This window comes from Vanacampus margaritifer, chromosome 20 (genome assembly GCF_051991255.1).
Source record: "Vanacampus margaritifer isolate UIUO_Vmar chromosome 20, RoL_Vmar_1.0, whole genome shotgun sequence".
NCBI lineage: Eukaryota > Metazoa > Chordata > Actinopteri > Syngnathiformes > Syngnathidae > Vanacampus > Vanacampus margaritifer.
The window spans coordinates 5,446,161-5,470,207 of NC_135451.1; the positions used below are offsets into that span (position 1 = coordinate 5,446,161).

General features: G+C 38.4%; 3 protein-coding genes across 5 annotated transcripts in view; 2 read left to right on the top strand and 1 right to left on the bottom strand.

The window, feature by feature from the left end:
- The window catches only part of LOC144040644 (uncharacterized), a 55,683-nt gene that overhangs the window by 7,283 nt on the left and 24,353 nt on the right, over window positions 1-24,047 (top strand). The gene's annotated exons all lie outside the window — the stretch shown is intronic.
- On the bottom strand, window positions 1,204-10,372 carry LOC144040318 (natterin-3-like). Of its 2 annotated transcripts, XM_077554433.1 has the most exons (5): window positions 10,307-10,372; window positions 8,588-8,701; window positions 7,566-7,633; window positions 5,978-6,578; window positions 1,204-3,812 (listed from the first exon to the last, which is right to left on the bottom strand). In XM_077554433.1, exons 2-5 carry the CDS (start codon window positions 8,672-8,674, stop codon window positions 3,384-3,386), a joined length of 1,185 nt encoding a protein of 394 aa, XP_077410559.1. In that variant the 5' UTR covers window positions 8,675-8,701; window positions 10,307-10,372; the 3' UTR covers window positions 1,204-3,383. The 2 variants fall into 2 exon arrangements, with proteins under 2 accessions (XP_077410559.1, XP_077410558.1); XM_077554432.1 differs by lacking the exon at window positions 10,307-10,372 and having other exon boundaries at window positions 8,588-10,276.
- Window positions 11,890-21,131, top strand: LOC144040319 (natterin-3-like). Of its 2 annotated transcripts, XM_077554434.1 has the most exons (5): window positions 11,890-12,057; window positions 13,926-13,977; window positions 15,226-15,286; window positions 17,782-18,309; window positions 19,854-21,130. In XM_077554434.1, the coding sequence occupies exons 4-5, from the start codon at window positions 17,875-17,877 to the stop codon at window positions 20,280-20,282; spliced, it is 864 nt and encodes a 287-aa protein (XP_077410560.1). In that variant the 5' UTR covers window positions 11,890-12,057; window positions 13,926-13,977; window positions 15,226-15,286; window positions 17,782-17,874; the 3' UTR covers window positions 20,283-21,130. The 2 variants fall into 2 exon arrangements, with proteins under 2 accessions (XP_077410560.1, XP_077410561.1); XM_077554435.1 differs by lacking the exon at window positions 15,226-15,286 and having other exon boundaries at window positions 19,854-21,131.

The following is a 24,047-nucleotide window of genomic DNA, read 5'->3' on the forward strand; positions in this document are numbered from 1 at the left end:
TTGTTGGAATTTAGATGATTCTGGGGTTGGTGAAAGATTCTGGTTTGTAACCCTGTGTGTAGTAGTTGGTGTCCGGTCGGTGCTGGATTTCACTTTTCTCTTTTCTTTGATCACTCCTTGGGTCTCCTGACAACTTCTCAACTCTATCGGGATTCTGAAGTATTCGGTTCAGGGGAAAGGGATGGGATTTTTAATAGGTTTCAGGTGAATTAATGAGTACAAACAAAAAGAAGAATGGCAAAAATAGGTTTAAATAACCTTTGCGTCTAAATAATGTCAAAAAGAGAAATATTGTTGTATTTTCTAAGACTAGAAAAGAATACATTAATAAAAAGGAATGTAATTAATCATGTTGCTAAATAGTTGAGCCAAAAGAGTAAATTCCTTAAATTTAACTATACCTAAATAATTAAAATTTAAATTAAAAATTTGTCTTAAACTAGGTCCAATTTGTTTACCGAAAATGTAAAATGAAGTAGGAAAAATTACAGCCAAATGAGATTTAATAATTAAAATGATTCAAATAAAATCTATTCAAGTCAAAAACCAAGAAGAATTCCTCAAACCCAACAATGCCAAAAAGCAGTAGAGTCTGAGTAATAAGAGGAAGGATTTTATCATATACTTTCAGCTTTTATACTAAGACTAAATTCTTATAACTGAATAAAGTGTTTTAATTTACCAGTTAATGCTTCCAAGTTAGCAAATCTTAGTTTAAAATTTACTAAATTTGATATTCAAACTTTAGACTACATTAAATAATTCTATCTATAAATTCTTCTGACAACTCAGAGAAAAGATTTCAATCAGATAAAAGTAGGTCTGTATTTCTGATAATCCCTTATAAAACAATTTTCAAACTAAAGTTATTAGAGAAAAGATTTCAATCAGATAAAAGTAGGTCTGTATTTCTGATAATCCCTTATAAGACAATTTTCAAACTAAAGTTATTTAAATTCTTAGTTTAATCAAATAAAGTATTTAAATGTATAATTAATTAATATAAAAGTTAATTCTCCTAATTACTAATAAGACAAAGTTTGTTAAAAATAATAATTCTAACTTTATTTCACAAAGTGACAATTCAAAAATTGTCGGAATAAAATAGTTTGTATAGACTACTCTGAATGTCTAGTATGCAGTTACTCTTTCACTCTAAAACTATCATAAAATAAGCTAGACCCAACTCAAAGTAAGAAGAAATAACTAGGAGAGAATTTTATTTATTTTTTATTTATTAACTACAGTATTTAGAAATAATACAACTGCTCGATATTACACAGACATCACTTCTCTTGGCAATTTCACAGCGCGAGCCTGATGCAACTCTTGCAGAGATTACTTATCTAAAACCCAGCTACTGCAAAAAGAAAAAAGAAAGAAAAAACACACAATATGGACGAAAGTCAGTAATTCTTTAGGACTAAATATTCGTACTTACTGGATTGCAAGGGAAAATAATAATAATAATAAAATCCATTAAGTGAGGGCAAAATAAGCTTCCAGTGAAATAATCCGTTATAGGTGAAAAAAAGTGAGTGGCCGGCTCTCGTTTTCCACGTAGATCTGAAAATTTTAAGACAGATTTGGGCAATAGAGGGGGGAAAGTGCTCTGATGACTTCCCCATTCACCCCACTGCTCGAGAGTGGTTCCCCTTCTCTGTCTTATTTCTAAATTTAGCTGTATTCAATATAAGACGAGTATTTCTCCTTTTTTAGTCCTGCGTTCTTACACAGTTGCTGTTTTAGAGACGATAACTGTCTTTTTCAAAGCACTATCACTAACGGGCCTCTACGTCATCCCCCCAATACATCAGCGTGCTCAAGGGTAGTCTCCCTTTGCTGCATTTGTCTTTCTAAACTAAAAAGTTTTAAAACTCAACTCACTTATAACAATATAACTACTCCACTGTTTGGATTAAATCACTTAAAGTTTCACACAAATGCCCTTTATATCAACAATTTCATGTCAAATACCATTTTGTTTAATAAAAAACATTTTTTGGTATAAAATATCACACCTATATGGTACTGGTTATAACTATGTGTTTAAATTGTAAGATAAATGTATGTACACACATGTCATTAGCCCTTTAATCTCACTAGTTAATGACAGGCCTACTGCGTTTCATGTCTTATAATAGAGAATAGCCATTCTTCAATTTTAACACTTAAGCAAAAAGTTTGTGGACATCTAATCCTTCTTAATAAGAGCAAGCTGTTTCTGTTTAATACTGTGGTGCCAATAAGTTTACTGAGTACACTTTTGGCATCAGCCATAAGCAAATATAAAACGTAATCTATATCAATAAACTCAAATGCTTTGATTAAATGTGTGAGAATCATTTATCTCCTAACTCATTCACTGCCTTGACAGTTATAGACGTCAAAAATTAATTACTAGTGAAGTCATGCGATTAATTACATTTACAAATTTTAATCGCCTGATGCCCCTAATTTTTAATAATCTTTTCTTTTTCTTTTTTTAGATTTTTTTTTTAATGTTTTTTTTTTTTTTAAAGAAAATATTATTAAAAATTAGGGGCGCCGGACGGCTGTAATTTTTAAAAAAGAATTAATCGCATGACTTCACTAGTTAACTTACAATTAATCACAAATTTTATATCTGTTCTAATACAAAAAAAATTCAAGGTTTTCATACTTCTGTTGACAAAAGTGGGAAAAAATGTTGAACTAATAGAAATATTCATCCATTTTCTTAACCGCTTGTCCTCACAAGGGATCGCGCTGAAGCCTATCCCAGCCGGCATCGGGCAGTAGGCAGGGTTTGCCCTGAACTGGTTGCCAGCCTATGGACAATTTAGAGTGTTCAATTAACCTACCATGCATGTCTTTGGAATGTGGGAGTAAACCGGAGCACCTGGAGAAAGCCCATGCAAGCACGGGGAGAACATGCAAACTACACCCAGGAAGGACGAAGCACAGACTCGATCTCACGTCCTCAGGACTGGGAGGCGTTCGTGCTAACCAGTCACCAACCGTATTTTAGTTTTTTTTTTTTTAAATCACGTCAGATGATTAAATTTTTTAATTGTTATTAATCGCATAACTTCAATAGTTAACTCACGATTAATCACAAATTTTATATTTGTTATAAATGTACAATAAAAAAAGGTCTAGGTTTTCATACTCTTGTTAACAAAAGAAGAAAAAAAATGTTTAACCTAATTGCAATAGTTAAAATGAATTTTTGACATCTAAAGCCGTCAATGGCAGTGAATGAGTTAATAATCTTAGAAATTCTGCTCTTAGATACTATATTATTCTCAAAACAAGATCAATAAGACTTTATGGCTTGATATAAGAGTTTAAGGCTAGGTTAGATAGCTGATTTTTGCAGTGGCATGTGATGATCATGGTCATCATGGGCAGGGCTCTGCGTTGTACACGGGCCGGCAACGCTGCATCCTAGTGTGCGCGTCTTCAACGACGCCGCCGTTGAAGGTGCCCGATATGGTCGTCCTCTTGGTCTTGCAGTTGCGGTACTTGCGGGTGAGGAGGGCCTTGTACGGTATGTCGATCGTCGTCTTCCGTATCTCCATTCGCATCTCGCATGAGTGGTTGAGTGGCACCTCCACATTCATGGTCTCCAAGCGGGAGATGGTCTCCGCATGGGTGGTCTTGCTGGAGAACTGGAAGGTCATCTTACTGCTCAAACTCAGGTTGCCTGACGACAGTAGCGGGACATTGGCCGTGATGCTGCTCTTGACGCCCATCTTGATAGCCCGGCCGATGTTCCATGTGTTCTCAATCATGGTAGTCTCGGTGATATTCAGCGTCTTAGTCAACGTCTGTGAAATTTCACATGGGGAATCGTCAAAGTACTGTTTTCCAAATTGAACATGTTCCACAATTAATCATGACAAGAGTGACAATCGGTGAACGATTTACAGCAATATTCTGGAGACTTTTTCGTAAATTTCCATGGAAAGTTAAATTGTGGAATTTTAAGACTATTACAAAATCAAAAATTCCATGGGAATTCCTGGGAATTTATAGTTGAGAGTCACATATTTAATGGAAAAGTATCAAAATCAAGTGAAGGGGTGGAGAATTTCCAGTAAATTTCTGGAAAGATTTTTTTTTGTAAATATCTTTAGATATTTGAAAGTCAGACTTTTGAAACACTGTATTATTGCAAATGAGAAATGTTCCATTGGAACTCCTGGGAATTTATAGTAATGAATGGGGAATTGATGGTTATTTGAAGCTGCTCAGTGTAGAAAATTACCCAAAAATATCTTTACAATAGCTTATTTAGATAGATGGATAGATAATACAATACAATATTTAGGAACTATTTTGGATAACTAGTTGACTTGTAATACAGACAAAATTCTGAAGAAGGCCAATCAGAGATTGTTCTTTTTGATGAAGTTGAGGATTTCTCACTTGTGAAAATGTTCTATTCGTCATTCGATGAATCCTTACTCACGTTTGCAATAATTTGTTGGTTTTGCAATCTCAGCCTGGTTAATAAAAACAAGCTAGGAGGTGTTGACAAGTAGTGTAGAAAGATAACTGGGATTGATTTTATTGATCTCAGCCAGGTCTACCAAACTAGATGTAATTGAAGGGCTAAGGGCATCCTGGCAGAACCCCAGCAGCCCCCCGCCCCTTTTTTTTTTTATTTTTACAAAGTTTCAATTATTGCCATCAGGAAGGAGGTTGGCCTTGTCTAAGAAGGCAAAGTCCAATCAATACCAGAGATCATTCGTACCATCAGCTGTTAAATTTTTAAATCACTTATGAGTTGTATTCCTTGTATCATGACGACATTTATGACTTGTTTTTTATTGTTTGTTTTTTGTGTTTGAAAAAAACAAAAACAAAATAAAAAACTGAATTTTATTTACATTATCTGCAAATTAAAAGTATGATAACGAAACAAATTCCAACACTTCGACGTACTCTCCAACCGCCTGTTTTAGCTAAAGATATTACAAAGTTTTCTCCGACAACAACAAAACAACTCTCAAAAATATATGTTACTTTTGTATACTGATTTAATGTATTTAACGATCACGAAATAGGAGACAGACTTGTCTATAGCGCCGGAATCTGACTTTTGGATTCAAGTTTGTGAAAACGTATTTAAAATGACAAAACACTTACATTTACAACTTATCCAATATAAAATTATCCATAGAACATACATTACTCAATATATGATGAAGAAAATGGGACTCTCCGACTCCGACATTTGTCTCCAGTGTTTACATAACACTACAGAGACTTATTTTCATGCTTTATGGTTATGCACTCCGGTTATGTATTTCTGGACTAAAGTCTTAGAAAAACTTTCCGGTATCTTGGACTGTAGGATACCTTTATCTCCAAACTTGTGTTTGCTAGGTGACCTAATAACAACAACTGACTTACCACGTTAACAATTTTAATCTACACTTGCAGCTCTTATCGCTAAAAAAACTATTCTTGTTAACTGGAAAAATGAACAATCTCTGAATATCGACCAATGGTCTAATCTCCTCATAAATCACATTTTAATGGAAAAAAATCTCTGCTTCGAATAAAAACCAAACATCAAAATTTGTATAAACATGGTCTACGTGTATAGAATCTTTTAATCTAAATATGGAAATTATGGGTGGGGGGCGGGGGTGTGGGGTTAGGGAAATTGGGAGTAATTTAGGAAAATTTCCAGTGTGTTTTTAACAACATTATGTCAAGTTTTCAAACATTTCATGTTAGGCTCAAGAAGTTTTGAGTTTTTGTATTCCAAAATGGAAACTCGCCAATGGAATTTGTAGGGAACTCACAGGGACGTGAGGGTCATTTAATGCAAAAAGATACAATCAAAGGGATGGAAAAGTGCGAATGAATGTCTGGAAAATTTCCATTGGAAGTTTTGCTGTACTATTTTGAAACCTCGTGTTACAAATCTGAAAAATTCCACGACCATTCTTGGATTTGATAGAAATTGAGAACTGACTACCTTGCAGCCCCTATTGATCATATTGGTGATGTGAATGGTCCGGGACGAGTTCTCGAAGATGGCCGCATGGTCCAGGTCGTAGCGGACGTTGCAGATGTGCTGCTCGTACGGGTCCTGGTTGATGGTCAGGATTTGGTAGCTCTTGTACCAGTACTCGGAGCCCTTCCACGGCAAGAAGAAGGCCTCTTGGCTCGGCACCACCTTGCCAAGGCCGTATTTGTTCCTGCCCACGTAGTTGGTCTCGTAATCGAGGCACGTCTCCACACTGTTCAGCGGCACAGAGCCGTATGAGCCTTCCTTCCACTCCAGGATCTCAAAGTTGTCAATGTTGGTCAGGATGTCGAAATCGGTGCCATTGTGCTCGACTGCTCCAAAGGGGTAGTGGCAGTAGGGTCCCAGGGCGGGGTTGTAGAAGCCCGGTATGCAATGGTACGTGCACACATAGTCGGTGCGCCCTGTGTAGTGGATGTAGAAGCCCACTGCACCGTCGGGCAGTGACCCTTCCCACTTCACCCACTTCAGGTTAACGTTGTCGCTAAACAGGGACTCAGACGGAGTGGCCAGAGCGGCGCCCGGAGCCGGAACCCAGTTGGGATAGGATTCTGTGGGAGAAAGCGGATGAGGAAATGCGAGAGTCTGCGTAGGCTTTTGTGCTCAAGGGACACGCATGGGTCAGGTCATTCGTAGATCAAGTTAAAAATACAAAAAAACGTTAGATAGGCTGATTTTAAAATAGGGATGGGCGAGTACCGATACCACATATCGGTATCCAGCCGATACCAGGACACATTTCATGGTATGGGTACTCGCAACGGATATCGATACTGGTATCAGCACCCGCTCTTGTGGCCGTTTTTCGGCTGAAATGGTTATTTTGCATTTATTGACCACCACAGGGGGCTCTGGTAAGAGAGCACATAAGTCTTCAGTTGTACTCAACAATTTAATTAGCTCTGTAGTGCAGACAGATCTTTGTATATTATATAGTATAACGTCATTGACTACTGCACTGCTAGGAGATGAATGACGAACGGAGAACGTGAAACAAAACGGAAATACAGAGCACCCTTCCAAATTAAAAGCATGGATTTCAAAACAAGATATAATTAAACATCGCACACTAAACAGCTTGAGGAATTCTTAACATGGTCACTAAATTACTTGAAGCCCTATTGTACTGAATTGAATTCTTTGCACTTCACTGTATTCCTTAAAAATAAGTTGTACAACCACAAAATTTTATTTTGATGGGGACTTTTTCCCCCCTGGCCACTGGATTATTTGATTCATTGTATTTATCTATTAAAAAAATATATATATCATTTTGTGATCTATGCAAAATAACATTTTGAGCAAATTGAAAAATTCTTAAATAATTGCCATTCATTTTAAGCAATTTTAAGGAAATATGCTATAATTGGGATATATAATATTTTTAAAACAATGTTCTTTTTTTGGTAGAAATTTTCTGTATCATAAGTACCGAACATCTGTAATTTTAACAACACAAAAAAACACCCATGTAACACATGACACAACACAATGCAAATAACACACAATGTAACGCAGGAAGTAACACAGGTGTTTATCTTTCCATACGATGACGATGGCAATGGTGCTGGCCACAAGCAAGCACAGCAACAACAGCAGCGTTACCTGGTCATCAAACACCACAGTCAACATTTTCACATATGGAATGAAGTACTTCCACAAACTTAACTAACGCGATAGACCTCTTGAACTCGGACTTTTCCGAGTTCAAACCAGGAAGTGTGTACGGGAACGCCCCCTTGAAGTCGGGAAAAAAAGGACCCCGACTTCAGCGACGAACTACAAGTGACGTCACTAAACAATTGGCGAACCCTTTGGAAACACAGACCGTGAATAGTAAAACACAATTTACTAGAGTATAAAACTAGATAGCTTTCTTCAATCATGAATATTCGCCATAATTTCACGTAACAACGTATGATGTGACAGTATGCCGCTATCTCCCTGCATGAAATTATACAGAGGAATACATGGAATGATTATGAAGATAAAAACAATAAATGAAGCAAAATTGCAAGAAGGTAAGTTTGCTGGAGGTCAAAATGAGTTTTGAGGACCAAAATAAAAAACAACTTATCACTATCCGCCATTTTGGTTGTTTACTTTAGCTTCAAACGCTTTCAGGGACTGGGAAAAAAAAACAAGTCTGACATATCCGACTTCCGACCACCCTCGAATGCAGCATAATTACCAATCTTTGCACAGGGCTTTGTATTAAATGAAAGTAAATGTCCCCAAAGCAGATGTGTGGCCGGGAAACAGGTGAGTCGGACCGAATGTTGTCATCATCCCACGTCTCATACGGGCCTTCAATAGTTTCAGTTTTGTTGCCAAGACATACATTGAGCTTTTCCGTAAACCTCCTCCTCCCTTCCGCCGTTAAAGTGCTTAGATAGCGGCAATTTCTTCGTCTACGCGGTGTGCATACAGCCATCCAGGTTTTCTGCCACTCAACCATCCGCGCAAAAATGTCAACAAAGGATCCTCCTATACAACATTCCAAAACGACAACATTTAAATTAATCAAATCTAAGTAGTAAAAATGATAGACAAACTCACCTTAAGTGGAATCTTAAGTGGATGGCACCTTTGTCCAAGTTTTTCATTGTTTCCATCCTCAAGGCTCATTTTCTCCACCTCAGCCATTTTGCGCTTTTATTGAAGAAAGTCTCGCTGAGTTTAACAGAAGGCATGTACCACCTAGTTAGACCTGGCTGGTTCTGAAATAAAATTCACTAAGCAGAATACTGACACAACTGATGAAGGGCTCAACATCACAAAGGAAGATTTAACACATTACATCATATACTGCTCTGTGACATAACAAACATCGAAATTAGGCTTATCATCATAAAGGAAGTTGTTTTTTATTTATTTAAATACATTAGTAACCACACAGGAGGAGAAAATAATCGACTTTCTTGACTCATGCAATTTGCCACTGACTTCTGAATGTTTGTGTTTTCTTTATATTTGCTAAGTAAATGTGCTTTATGTGCAGTTATGTTACAATTAGACCTCGCAGGGTAAACACTACCTGGCCTGTTTTTTTTAAATTCCATTTCATTCCATTACGGTTGCTATATTTGCACTTTGTTTACATTTCAATTGTGGAAAAAAGGTGGCTTAAATATTGTGCTGATAAGAGTTCTATTATTCCAAAGCAACAATCACAAATCTATTGTTCAGTAATTATTACCAATATCGTCAAAAATATCGTCACTGCAAATTTCTTTGAAATATTGTGATATAATGTTTAGGCCATATCACCCACCCCTAGTATATACTATTATTGGTCTATTTCTGGTTTCAAGCTCATTCAGATCAACTTTGTAAATGTAATTGGAGCCTGACATCACCTCCAAATTCCAGGTGATGGGCACTTTATCTGCTCTGAAACTATTCTGCGGACATAAAACAATAAAATTTGAAGACGAGCAGAAGGGTAAAATATAAAAGGTTGTGGTAATATTTGGAGGCCCTCTGCTCTGTTGCATTAAAATCCATTCCACGCTGCCCATTATAATGTGTCTAAGAGTGTTCCCGCAGAGCATATATCCCAGAGGAGCTGTGGTCCGATGACAGAAAGCGTCCCGCCCTGCTATCACATCGTCCTCCCCCCCATCGGGGCTCAGTCAGTCTATTCCTGAATAATTACCTTGAAGTGATTAAAGAAATCAATGGATTGCAGCCACTCCCGAGGGCACTTAGGTCTTGGATTGTCACACAACTGTCCAACTCACTTTAATACCTTAAAGTACGAGTGTGTCTAAGTTACATTTTGATTCAAATATATTTTCTCAACAAAGCTAGATAAAACTTTCACACACAAAATAAAACCTTACAGAGAACATCATAACTTCTTTAAACAATGTGTTTCTGGGCATGTATTGTCACGTGAGGTGCAGAATTAGGACCCACGCGCAGAGAACGGGATACAGCTGTTGGCAAACAGTCATTCTCAAGAAAAATACAAAATAACAAAAGAGCGGCGAGCTGGGCTGGATGCAGCTGTCCTTGAAGTAAAAACCTTGGACGGGAAGTTCTTGACTCCAAAATCTTGAACTGAATTCTCGGATATTTAACCTCAGCATACTGACAAAAGTCTCATTCAGTAACTCTAGACAAGGGAAATGTACAATTCTATATGACAGAGTAAAGGCCTGTATGACAAAATCACTATAGAAAAAATAGGAGTGACTGAGCAAACTAAGATAGGCACAAAGCAACTGCATAGCAACAGGCCACATTACCACATTGTCATCATAAGTAACTAACCTCATAACATGTATCATCTTTTGCAACATTTCTCCTCTCTGACAGCATCAAGGTTGATCGCCGGCGCCGATATTTGATATATTGAAGCATAGCGGCATACATCGCTCTTTAAAAAAAAAAAAAAAAAAATCAATTTAAAGTGACAGTGTGTAAAATTTAGCACCATCTAGTGGTGAACTAAAAGTTAATTCATTTTAAAAACCCAGTATTAATTTCAATAATATGCAAAAAAAAAAAATTTCATCACATCAACATACATTTTTATATAACATAATCCTTGATGTAGGAATAACCATTTTTATTACATAGGTCATGGTTCACCACCAGGTCATGGTTCATCACCATCTTTCTGCTAAGGATACATGAAGCAGAAGAACTTAGCGAACATAGTTGCATACATAGCTTTTACTAGCTCGTTGCTTTTATTAGCCACTAACTTCGGCTAACTTCTGCTTGCCCAGTCACTCGTCACTCGCTCGCTCGCGTCAAATAATAATTGGTAGTATTTGGTGGTAGGCTTACAAAGTGTGGTCTCTCTGAGGCACCGTAGCGTCAAAATGCACGCGCTTCGAATGCATTCTAGTAGTTCACCACTAGATGCTACTAAATAACACACACTGTACCTTTAAAAGGATAGTGGAACATCAAAACATAAAAAAAACACTCAAACTAGTATGTTTCACATATGAAAAGCCATTTAATAAACATATAATTAAGTGCATTTAAACAAAGTAAAGGGTTGAAGTTCGTATTTTTTTTTAAATTTCTTTTGACACCAATATTTTTCACTTTAATTGTAAATAAATATCAGCTCCAAATGTTGGTTATTGGCCGTGAGAAAACATTGGTTTATCTCTAACACAGACTTTCCCTCTCTCGCCATGATGAAAGTACTGCATTTCAAGGCATGAATTTAATCCTTGAAAATATTTTACAAGAAATGGAGACTTCATGTTGCAAAGAATTCGCAACAAAGTATGGAATCTGATTTAGGAATACGTTAGTTTGTTCAATTATTTCTGGGCTCTTAAAAAGTGTAAGCACACATAGTGTAAAATATCTTGTGATTCCTAGATCTATGTCTTACACAAGTATTTTCTTATTTGTTGACTTGGACCCAGAGTATTCTTTAATTTGACCAGCTGTTGTGGAGGAGTTTGTCTTGACAAGGTGAAAGATTTGTCTTTCATCCACCAAACTTGTTTTCCACCGTCTTCAAAGTCTGTTGGTGTTTTTGAGCTCACCAGTGCGTTCTCTATTAAGATTGCACCAAACAGTTGATTTGGCCACACCTCATGTTTTTGCTATCTCTATGATGGGGTTGTTTGGATTTTTCAGCCTTATAGATGGCTTGCTTCTCTGATGTGAAATGTTAGCTGCTTTTTGTAAGTGAAATAATGAGGGAATGACGCACACCCACACACATCACATTGGCTGTCTTGATAACACCGATGACACTTAATAATAATGCAATCACATAAGGACACGTAGGTTTGAGGATGGGCAGCTCTTCCTGGGAAGGAGGGGCTGCCACTGATTTATAACCCATTCGCTCCTGAGGATGGGATGCCTGACTTCCTGATCCCACGGGAAACGGAGGTAGCACCCACCTGTTGTTTCTACTTGACCATAGTTTATGTACTAATTTGTTGTATTCAATACTGAAAGACAAATTTAGTATATTGGAACTTGGAATTTGCATACATCATCACCTGCAAACATTACAAGGACCAGGGAAAAAGAACTCCTCTGTAAGTGTTACAACTGTCTTACTAGTAATGTTTTTATACTTCGAGTGCCACACAATAAGTGTTACTATAGTAAAAAACATTTTTTTTTCCCTGACGAGGTTTCAGGGGCCATCTGTGGGGGCCTCGTTTAGGAACGCTGTGTGTGTTATGTTGTGTGTTAACAATAACATGCAGCTTGATTTGATATGTGTATTACACTGTTTTATATTACATTGTATGGGTTACAGGCCAATGGATGTCATACAAGTCATACACAATGCTAGTTATGACACTGGTGACACCCCTCCCTCCGCCTGGTTGCGTGCAGTCCCACTGGTCGCTCCTCTTAAATGACTTCACTAGTATCACACAATGCATCTTGTAAATGGATACATAGACACATTACACATTCCTTGGTGGTGGGGATAGATCGTGGGGGCTGTGGTCCGGTGGGGGCGCCGTGTGGGCCTACTGTGCCCCCTTCTGCTGCACACGCATTGGGGCGTCGGCCGTGTTGGTGGGGGCCGCTCCCAGCTCCTTGGTTGGCTTCTCCGGCCAGTGGCTCCTGCGGGGCTGGGAGGTTGTGCTCTGATGCAAGGGCAGGGTTCACAAAATTTAATACAAAATGCAAATGTTAAATTCAGTCACATTTAAAAACTAGTCATTTTTATGTTTCTCTTTTTGTTTTTAATGTATTCTTGAATTACTATGCTTTTATTATTATTATTATTATTATTATTATTATTATTATTATTATTATTATTATTATTATCCCCAAATCTGGTTGCATGGCTTTACTTTTTTTTCTCTGTCTCAGCGTCACCTACTATTCCCAACAATTACATATACCACCATTTTAAATTAATAGTAATGAAATGATCAGCCATAAGCCAAACATGCTATTGAGCATGCAAGGGTGGGTGGGGGTCTTGGGGGAGGGGGAAGGAGGTGGAGGAGACAGTGAGTGAGAGAGAAATGCTTCATCAGATTTAAATAATACGGTTATGTCAACCGGTCCCACACAACTATTTCATTGAAATTGGATGAATGTTGGATGACTAACATTTTGCTAAATGATCAATTCTCATTATGTTGAATTTACTTAACACCATTACGTAGAATTTATTTAACACTATTTTTCTCAATTTACTAAACATGGTAGTGCTTTTCCACCTATTAAGGCAAAATCAAGGCATATTAAGTTTTGCTTCACACTTACTTCTCATGCACTTACTGAACGGTCCATAATTCACGCGGATAAAGCAGGTAAATTCGGGCCACTCCTGCTGAGTCACTCTGGGCCTGGTTATAGGTCTACCAAAAGCATTTTAATTGCTGATTTTGAATTAAACCCAGGGCAGCACGGTGGCTGACTGGTTAGAACGTCCGCCTCCCAGTGCAGAAGACGTGAGATCGAGTCCGGGCTTCGGCCTTCCTGGGTGGAGTTTGCATGTTCTCCCCGTGCTTGCGTGGGTTTTCACCGGGTACTCCGGTTTCCTCCCACATTCCAAAGACATGCATGGCAGGTTAATTGAACACTCCAAATTGTCCATAGGTGTGATTGTGAGTATGGTTGTTCGTCTCTGTGTGCCCTGCGATTGGCTGGCAACCAGTTCAGGGTGTACCCCGCCTACTGCCCGAAGCCAGCTGGGATAGGCTCCAGCACCCCCGTGACCCTAGTGAGGAAAAGCGGTCAAGAAAATGGATGGATGGATGGAATTAAACCCAAACCCCAAAAATGAACAGCACCCCCTGGCGGCCAACCTGGAAATTCCCAGGTCCTCCTGTTGGGTCAGGCCAAGCCTGCTTAAATGTGTTACATTGTGTGTTGCATGTGTCTAAAATTGTGTTTCTCTTTATGTTGGTGTTGTAAAATGCGGCGAAAAAAGATCAGGCGTGGACAGAAGAGGAGGATTCAGTTTAGAGAAGCACACCGTCAGGGTGAGTATTCTTTCATCAGTCAGAACCAATCATTAATTGATTAATTCATCATCATCATCAACTCCTCATAATGTTAATGTCAGAAACATGAATTGATTGTTATCAGATTAAAATGTCACTGTTGAAATGGTTCAGTTCCATCTGGTTTATAATGCACTGTTTAATTGCTGCTCTGTTGAATTAACAGTTACACAATAAACCACCACCGATTCATGCATCATCAATATCGAGCACCTGGTTGTGTTTTTTTTCTTTGCTAACTAAAGCTCTTAGCAAAGAAAAAGCAACTTTTTGCACACATAGTTCCTGTTCTCTTTTTGTCCTCACTAGTGAGACAATCCAGCACATTCGAACTGTCTTACTAGTAATGTTTTTCCACTATTTGTGCCACTTTTAGCCGACGAGTACACAATAGCCTTACGAGTAAACTACTGTGCAATGCTACTAACACTGTAGGCTTCACGAAAAGTGCACTAGCTGCAACTTGACATACTGGTAACAAAACTGTGCACTAGTAGACATCTGCGTGCTACTAGTACTACTAGTGAAGTTCTAGATGTTAATGAGTAGATTTAAGGAGACACACACAAAATTAGCAAGACAGGCATTCTACTAGTTTTCTGAATTGTCTTACTTGTGAGGTCAGTGTGGGTGATAGTATGGACCTAATGAATAACTAGGATGCACTAGTAGAATGACTAGGGCACACGAGCAGAATGGTTAGGACACACCAGTAGACGACTTGGGCACACTAGTAGCGGGACTAATAGAAATCGAAGGTACACTAGTAGAACAAGCACAACACATTAGTAGGATGCCTAGGGCACACTAGTAGAACTACAACAAGGCTATGGTGAAACAACTAGGAGACTAGTGAAATGACAAGGACACAGTAAAACAACCACACTCACCACTCAGCACACTAGTCATACGACTGGGGCACACGAGTAGAACGACTAGGACACACTAGTAGAACAACGAGAACACACTAGTAACTCATGTTACTAGTGTTAGTGAAGCCAAACAGTGTACTATTTAACATACATTTGAGAGTACTACAAGTGAAGAGCAAGATGTTAACAGGTATACTTTTTAATGTTATCAGTGCTACTAGCAGCACACAGTTGGATTCAGTCAATTAGTGCACAGTTCTGCCCACTAGTAGCATGTACAGTAGTTGTCATGCTATATTGTCTATAAACCAGCCCTGAATATGTGAAAATGTTGACTGTGGTGTTTGATGACCAGATGAGGATGCTGCTGTTTCTGTGCGTGCTGGTGGGCGGGTTCTGTGCCGCTCTGTCAGAATGTGAGTTATTTGATTATTGTTATTGGATTGTATGTTGTCTCATGTGTTAGATGGGTGCGTGCTTGTTTTACAGTGTGCATATATATTGTGTCATTCATATATGCAATACAGGCCAAAAGTTTGGACACACCTTCTCACGCAATGCATTTTCTTTATTTTCACGACTATTTACATTGTAGATTCTTCAAAATAGTCACTCTTTGCCCTGGTGATTTTTGTCTGCACGCTATTGGCATTCCCTCGATGAGCTTCAACATAGTCACCTGAAATTGTTTTCCAACACTATTGAAGGAGTTCCCAGAGGTGAGAATGCCAAGAGTGTGCAAAGCAGTAATCAGAGCAAAAGGTGGCTATTTGAAGAAACTACAATCTAAAATATGTTTTCAGTTATTTCACCTTTTTTTGTTAAGTACATAACTCTACATGTGTTCATTCTTAGTTTTGAAGCCTTTAGTGAGAATCTACAATGTAAATTGTAATGAGAATAAAGCAAACACATTGAATAAGGTGTGTGTGTGTGTGTGTGTGTGTGTGTGTGTGTGTGTCCAAACTTTTGGCCTGTACTGTATTTCCACTTTAATAAATAACCCTTGAATCATATTGTACCCTGCATGTATGGAGATATTATTTGATTTAAAAAATAATTGGATGAACATTTAGTTACATAAAGTGAAAATAATAAGTTTATAACACGATTATTAACCAATTTTTTTTGTATATTAAACATGTCCATCCATCCTTTTTTTTTTTAAATCTCAATAACTGATTAATTTTGTTTATGATTCAATCAAATATATAAGAATATTTTTTTAAAACTTAGCTAGTTATTTAAAAAAACCTAACTTTTGATTTTTTTTCTGAAGTCATTCTTATGACTTCAATTTATATATATTACATTCTTGTAATTTACAAATTAGTCAAATCTTAGGAATTATATGATTCAAAAATATATATATATTTTTTAATTTAAAAACATTGCATTCTCTATTAAATAAATGGTTATTTATGTGAAAGCATTCACACATGTTATTTTGATTTTTTTCTTTTTCTTTTTATGTTCTCCTCACATTTTTGTCCTTGGTCATCTTCCACATACAACATTCAGTTTTTACAGTTCCAATTTCAACTTCTTTCAAAAATTCATGCCAACCGAGAACTAATTTTCCTCATTCCACTTATGTACAGTTTTCACACAATTTAACATTTAATATAAAATTTTCCCCATTCATTTCCAATGGGAAAGTCATTCAACTTTAAGCCACTAATGATGAAACACTTATATCTCGTGTGACACCTTGCCTGCATTCACTACCTGCATGTGTGCGTGTTCAGTTGAAGCAAGAAGGGAGCGATGACTCACGTGATTCTCGCAGCTGCTCTTCCCATGCATTTGGACAGGAAATGTGTAAATTCAGCTATTTTAATGATACAATCATTGAAATTATTAGCTTGAGAAAGAAAATCACTGAAAAGCATAGAAGTAAAATGGAACATAATTAATGTATCATTTATTTATTTATTTTACTGCTCACATGCAGTGGAAAGCAAAGAACAGCATAGTGCCCTGGTGTGGCAGTGCCGCCCTTGTCTACCCTGACTGTCAGAGGCATGAAAGAAGGTGGTTCAAATCCCGGTTGGAGAAATATTTCATTTTCAGAAATGGCCATTGTCTAATTATACAACATCTATTGAATTAAATATCATTTCACATTATTAAGTTGTTTTTTTAAATATATGATTCCGTATTTTCAATAAAAAAACTCACTCATTCAACCGCATCAATAAATACAATTACATAGTCCACAATAGTGATGTGGTTAACGCACATGCCAAACGGGTGGAAGATCTCAGTTTGAATCCTGTTTGGAGCACATTTTAGTCCAAGCTTTTTCATATAATAATCATTGTCTAATTATTTAACACCCATTTCTCATTCCGTAGATTCAGTTTTAGTGTTATTCAACATTTTAAACCCACTAAATCCCTATTCATTTTCAATTACACATTTACTGGCATTCAGCAAGACATTCTTCAGTACCATTATACAACATTTCAGTGGCTTTATAAAGTCACCTGTGGCTCAGTTGGTAGTGTGACGGAGCATTTGAAAATTAAATGGGAGATCATGGTTTGAATCCCAACTTAGATTCATTGCGGTTCAAGATTTAATTCAATTAATTAATTTATTTATTTATTTATCATACAACTAACTGATAAGTTGCAATGTTCACATAATTATTCTTTCAGTATTTTTCATAAGCATTCCAAAACATTCCATATGCATTCAAATATTAGCATTCAGCTTTCAGCATTCACACGTCTAGTATTTATAAATTAATTTTATTATTAAAATCAACATATTTTACTTTTTTTTCCATTTTCATTTAACATTATCTACGAATGACCTGGCTCACACATGTCCTTTGAGCACAAACTGTATCATGTCAGGTCCTGGCAATTGAGTCTCCTCATAACCATTTCGCTTTCCCCCGCAGGCTCCCTGAAAGTGGGAGAAGTGGGAAGGGTCACTGCCCGTTGGTGCAGTGGGATTCTACATCCACTACACAGGGCGCACCGACTATGTGTGCATGAACAATTGCGAACCGGGCTTCTACAACCCCGCCCTGGGACCCTACTGCCACTTCCCCTCTGGGACAGTCGAGCACAAGGGCACCGATTTCGACATCCTGACCAACATTGACAACTTTGAGATCCTGGAGTGGAAGGAAGGCTCATACGGCTCTGTGCCGCTGAACAGTGTGGAGACGTGCCTCGGTTACGAGACCACCTACGTGGGCAGGAACAAATACGTCCTTGGCAAGGTGGTGCCGAGCCAAGAGGCCTTCTTCCTGCCGTGGAAGGGCTCCGAGTACTGGTACAAGAGCTACCAAATCCTGACCATCAACCAGGACCCGTACGAGCAGCACATCTCCAACGTCCGCTACGACCTGGACCGTGCGGCCATCTTCGAGAACTCGCCCCAGACCATTGACATCACCAATATCATCAATGAGCGCTGCAAGGTAATCAATTCTCAATTTCTATCAAATCCAAGAATGGTCGTGGAATTTTTCAAATTTGTAACACGAGGTTTCAAAATAGTACAGCAAAACTTACAATGGAAATTTTCTAGACATTTACTAGCACTTTTCCATCCCTTTGATTGTATCTTTTTGCATTTAATGACCCTCAAGTCTCTGTGAGTTCCCTACAAATTCCATTGGCAAGTTTCCATTTTGGAATACAAAAACTCAAAACTTCTTGAGCCTAACTTCCCATGAAAGTGTATGAAAACATGACATAATGTTGTTAAAAACACACTGGAAATTTTCCTAAATTACTCCCAATTTCCCTAAAAAAAAAAACCATAATTTCCTTTCGGATGTTTTCAATTAAGAAAACAATATTTCCACAGTTTTCCATCTAAATTTTCAGACTTTCTTGATGCTTACTGAGTGGATTTTTTCCACCCCTTTGTTTGAATGTTTTACTTTTCCATTAAATAGCCATCACTTCCAAACTGATTACTATTCCCAGGAATTCCCATGGAATTTGTTCACATTTCTAATCCATCCAACAATCCATCTGAACCGCTTAACCTCACGAGGGTCACAGACCCGTCTTTGGGCAGTAGGCCGGGTACACCCTGACCTGTACGAATGATCTCTGGTATTGATTGGACTTTGCCTTCTTAGACAAGGCCAACCTCCTTCCTGATGGCAATAATTGAAACTTTGTAAAAAAAAAAAAAAAAAAAGTGCTGGGGTTCTGCCAGGATGCCCTTAGCCCTTCAATTACATCTAGTTTGGTAGACCTGGCTGAGATCAATAAAATCAATCCCAGTTATCTTTCTACACTACTTGACAACACCTGCTAGCTTGTTTTTATTAACTAGGCTGAGATTGCAAAACCAACAAATTATTGCAAATGTGAGTAAGGATTCATCGAATGACGAATAGAACATTTTCACAAGTGAGAAATCCTCAACTTCATCAAAAAGAACAATCTCTGATTGGCCTTCTTCAGAATTTTGTCTGTATTACAAGTCAACTAGTTATCCAAAATAGTTCCTAAATATTGTATTGTATTATCTATCTATCTAAATAAGCTATTGTAAAGATATTTTTGGGTCATTTTCTACACTGAGCAGCTTCAAATAACCATCAATTCCCCATTCATTACTATAAATTACCAGGAGTTCCAATGGAACATTTCCCATTTGCAATACAGTGTTTCAAAATTCTGACTTTCAAATATCTAAAGATATTTACAAAAAAAAAAATATTTCCAGAAATTTACTGGAAATTCTCCACCCCTTCACTTGATTTTGATACTTTTCCATGAAATATGTGACTCTCACTATAAATTCCCAGGAATTCCCATGGAATTTTCGATTTTGTAATACAGTCTTAGTTTAACTTTCCATAGAAATTTACGAAAAAGTCTCCAGAAAATTGCTGTAAATTTTTTACCGATTGTCATTGAATTACTCTTGCCATGATTCACTGTGGAACATGTTCAATTTGGAAAACAGTACTTTGACGATTCCCCATGTGAAATTTCACAGACGTTGACCATGACGCTGAATATCACCGCGACTACCAAGATTGAGAACACATGGAACATCGGCCAGGCTATCAAGATGGGCGTCAAGGGCAGCATCACGGCCAATGTCCCGCTACTGTCGTCAGGCAACCTGAGATTGAGCAGTGAGATGACCTTCCAGTTCTCCAGCAAGACCGCCCGTGCGGAGACCATCTCCCGCTTGGAGACCGTGAATGTGGAGGTGCCACCCAACCACTCATGCGAGATGCGAATGGAGATACGGAAGACGACGATCGACATACCGTGTAAGGCCCTCCTCACCCGCAAGTATAGCAACGGCAAGACCAGGAAGACGACCATATCGGGCACCTTCAACGGCGTCATCTTTGAAGATGTGGGCGTTGTGGTGGAGTGCCGACCCGTGGACAACGCAGAGCCCTGCCCACGATGACCGTGATCATCACATGCCACTGCAAAAATCAGCTATCTAACCTAGCCTTAAACTCTTATATAAAGCCAAAAAGTCTTATTGATCTTGTTTCAAGAATAATATAGTATGCAGGAGCAGAATTTCTAAGATTATTAACTCATTCACTGCCATTGACGGCTATAGATGTCAAAAATTCATTTTAACTATTGCAATTAGTTTAAACATTTTTTTTCTTCTTTTGTTAACAAGAGTATGAAAACCTAGACATTTTTTTATTGTACATTTATAACAAATATCAAATTTGTGATTAATCGTGAGTTAACTATTGAAGTGATGCGATTAATAACAATTAAAAAATTTAATCGCCTGACGTGATTTAAAGAAAAAATACGAAAATACGGTGGGTGACTGGTTAGCACGAACGCCTCCCAGTCCTGAGGACGTGAAATCGAGTCCGGGCTTCGTCCTTTCTGGGTGGAGATTGCATGTTCTCCCCGTGCTTGCGTGGGCTTTCTCCGGGTGCTCCGGTTTACTCCCACATTCCAAAGACATGCATGGTAGGTTAATTGAACACTCTAAATTGTCCATAGGCTGGCAACCAGTTCAGGGCAGACCCCTGTCTACTGCCCGATGCCGGCTGGGATAGGCTTCAGCGTGACCCTTGTGAGGACAAGCGGTTAAGAAAATGGATGAATATTTCTATTAGTTCAACATTTTTTCCCACTTTTGTCAACAAAAGTATGAAAACCTAGAATTTTTTTTGGTATTAGAACAGATATAAAATTTGTGATTAATTGTAAGTTAACTAGTGAAGTCATGCGATTAATTATTTTTAAAAATTACAGCCGCCCGGCGCCCCTAATTTTTAATAATCTTTTCTTAAATAAAAAAAACATTATTAAAAAAAAAAGAAAAAGAAAAGATTATTAAAAATTAGGGGCATCAGGCGATTAAAATTTGTAAATGTAATTAATCGCATGACTAAACTAGTTAACTCACGATTAATCACAAATGTTATATCTGTTCTAAATGTACAAAAAAAGGTTTTCATACTCTTGTTAATAAAAATGGAAAAATAATTTAAACTCATAAAAATAGTTCAAATGAATTTTTGACGTCTATTGTTGGGTCTGATATTACAGATCCCCTTAGTTACTGACCGTGCACCAAGGAAAAAGGAGGCAGAAGCTGTTGCTTTGTTTTATTGCAACCGCGGCTGGGAGAGGAGAGGAGGCGCGAGACCTTAACTCACGCTCGGCTCCTTCCGACTCTCTCTCCTCCCCCGGCCACCTCGTCGCTTTTATTACAGTTAAGTTTCAGTTTCGTTTCATACGTCATGGAAAAATACAAAACATTAGAGAAAGTTGAGCGGCGCCTCTAAACGACAGTTGATAATATAAAAACATAAAAATATATACAGGATATTCTTTAAAATACACATAATGTTAAGACTACTGTTTTAAGCAACTTTACATTCCCTCCTGTTGTGGATTTAAAAGGACATCAGTAAATACTAAAACAATTAAGTTTTCTCAGTATTACTTCATTAATAGATTCACAACATTTGAACCATTCTCAGGAAATGGCGAAAACCCTTAACTTAAAGGGAAAAATTCCATAACTCCCCCACCGCACGGTGACGAGAACCTCTTGGTCTGAGAATGGAACTGAATTTGAAGTTAGGGAAACACAATAAGATGAGGGTCACACTTTTGTGTCGGTCTCCACAGTGTCAACATAATCCTCTACGCGTAGTAAGTTATATTGATACATCTGGGCCACGAACATACGGGCGACTAATCTCTTAGACATTGGGACAATACAGCAGGAACAAATAACACATCATAAGATAAACATTATAATGATCAAAGTCCAAACAATGTCTGAAAAAGGGTCATCTTCTCCTTTGTTCTTCTTCTTTTTGACAAGAATCAGGGGGTAATCCCTTATCTGAGTTCGGTGACCTTTTTGCAGTGACTCTGGTGGATCCACGTCTCTCTCTCAGCGATTTTGAGAGCGGTGGGTGTGGTCAGGAGAACAACGAATGGGCCGTCCCAGCGTGGGCTCGACCATGTTTTCCTTTTTATCACCTTCACCAACACCAGGTCACCCGGGGTCACCGTTTCCTGTGCAGGAGGAAGAGAAGTAGAGGGCAGATCATTTGCTCTTGACACAGTCCGTTCTTTAAACAAGTCACATAACCATTTAGTCAGTGGATCTGCCTCTCCTTTTTTGTCTGACCATGGCTGATTTTAAATGGATGGCCATATTGTCAACGATGGTATTTACAAAATGGCTACCGTTATCACTCCACAAGACTCGTGGAATGCCATGTTCTGGTATTATGTGTTTACAAATAGCTTTAGCTACTGTGAGGGCGTTTGGATGTTTTGAAGGAACAAGTTCAACCCATTTAGTTAGTGAGTCTACTAACACTAAACAGTACTTGTGCTGACCACTTCTGTGTAGTTCAATAAAGTCCATGTGTTAAACTTTAAATGGGTAGGAGCCCACTGGGCATTTCCCTCTCTGTGGTCTTAAGTTTCCCTGAGCATTGTGACGACAACAGACCATACATGACCTACAAAAAGTTTTAAAATAGGTTTGTAAGCCCTGTGGTAATGTCATTGTCTGTTCTACCATAGATATGATCCCTCCTGTTGAGACATGGGACTTCCCATGACTCAATGTGGCTACTGCGTGGAACAGACTGCGGGGGATGACTGGTCGGTCTTCTTTGTGGATTAAATCCACCAGTGGTTGCGTTATTTCGGCGAAGTCCAGAACCCATAGACGGCAAAAGTTCACTAGGCCTAGGAAGGCCATCATCTGTCTTTTGGTCTTTGGTTTGGGGGCATCAAGGATAGCTTGTTTCCGATCAGAGGTTAGTTTTCTTCCTTCTGCCGATATGATGTGACCTAAGAAAACTACTTCGGTCTGAGTCCACTGTAGTTTGGTCAGTGAGGCTTTGTTTCCTGTCTTTGCCAGGTGTTGACACAGTTTCACTGCTTCTTCTTGATTTTCTTCTTTGGTTGGACTGGCGATGAGAATGTCATCTACGTATTTGAGTGGTTTCACTGTGTTCATGGAGGCTCAGACAGTTGTTGATTTCTTGAGAGAAAATGGTGGGGCTCTCTGCATAGCCTTGGGGTAGTCTCGTATAGGTGTACTTCTTTTGATTAAAGGTGAAACCAAACCAATGACGGGCGGACTCGTGCAATGGGATGGAAAAGAAGGCGTTGCTTAGATCAATTACTGTGAACCATTTCTGTTCTGGCTTCAGCGCATTGAGTAGAGTGTGGGGGTCGGGGACGCAGGGGGCTCTCTGTTTTACTGCCTGATTTACGGCTCTTAAGTCGTGGACCATTCGCCAGGTCGTGGTGTCTGCTTTCTTTACTGGAAAGATTGGAGTGTTACAAGTTACCTTGGGGGCTTCTATGAGCACTCCAGCTTTTACCATGTTCATGATTACTGGTGTGATTCCTTCTTTGGCATCAGGTTTGAGTGGGTATTGATTGATTCGTGGGCGATAGTTTGTTCTTGGTTCAATTGTTACTTCTGTGGCTGTGGTCATTAGGCCCACATCGGTTTTTGACGCTGACCACAGCTGAGGTGGTATTTGATCCATGGCGTCTTTTAGTGCCAGGATCGTGGTTTCCTCCGGATGTCATGTACTTAGGTGGGTGCTGGGGACAAATGTTGTCACCCAGTTTAGTTTTTTCCTCCAGACCACGTTTCCTGATGACATGATGCGTTTAAATCTTCCATCTTGACATGGAGTCCACG

What these genes read in the sequence shown, in the direction of transcription:
- LOC144040318 (XM_077554433.1), bottom strand. Translation starts at nt 8,674, where the DNA reads ATGGCTGAGGTGGAGAAAATGAGCCTTGAGGATGGAAACAATGAAAAA. An exon ending in ATCGTCATCGTATGGAAAGA is followed by an intron (nt 6,579 to 7,565) that starts TAAACACCTGTG and finishes TTCTCCCACAGA; the next exon opens with ATCCTATCCCAACTGGGTTC. An exon ending in TGATCAATAGGGGCTGCAAG is followed by an intron (nt 3,813 to 5,977) that starts GTAGTCAGTTCT and finishes GAAATTTCACAG; the next exon opens with ACGTTGACTAAGACGCTGAA.
- LOC144040319 (XM_077554435.1), top strand. Translation starts at nt 17,875, where the DNA reads ATGAACAATTGCGAACCGGGCTTCTACAACCCCGCCCTGGGACCCTAC. An exon ending in TCATCAATGAGCGCTGCAAG is followed by an intron (nt 18,310 to 19,853) that starts GTAATCAATTCT and finishes GAAATTTCACAG; the next exon opens with ACGTTGACCATGACGCTGAA.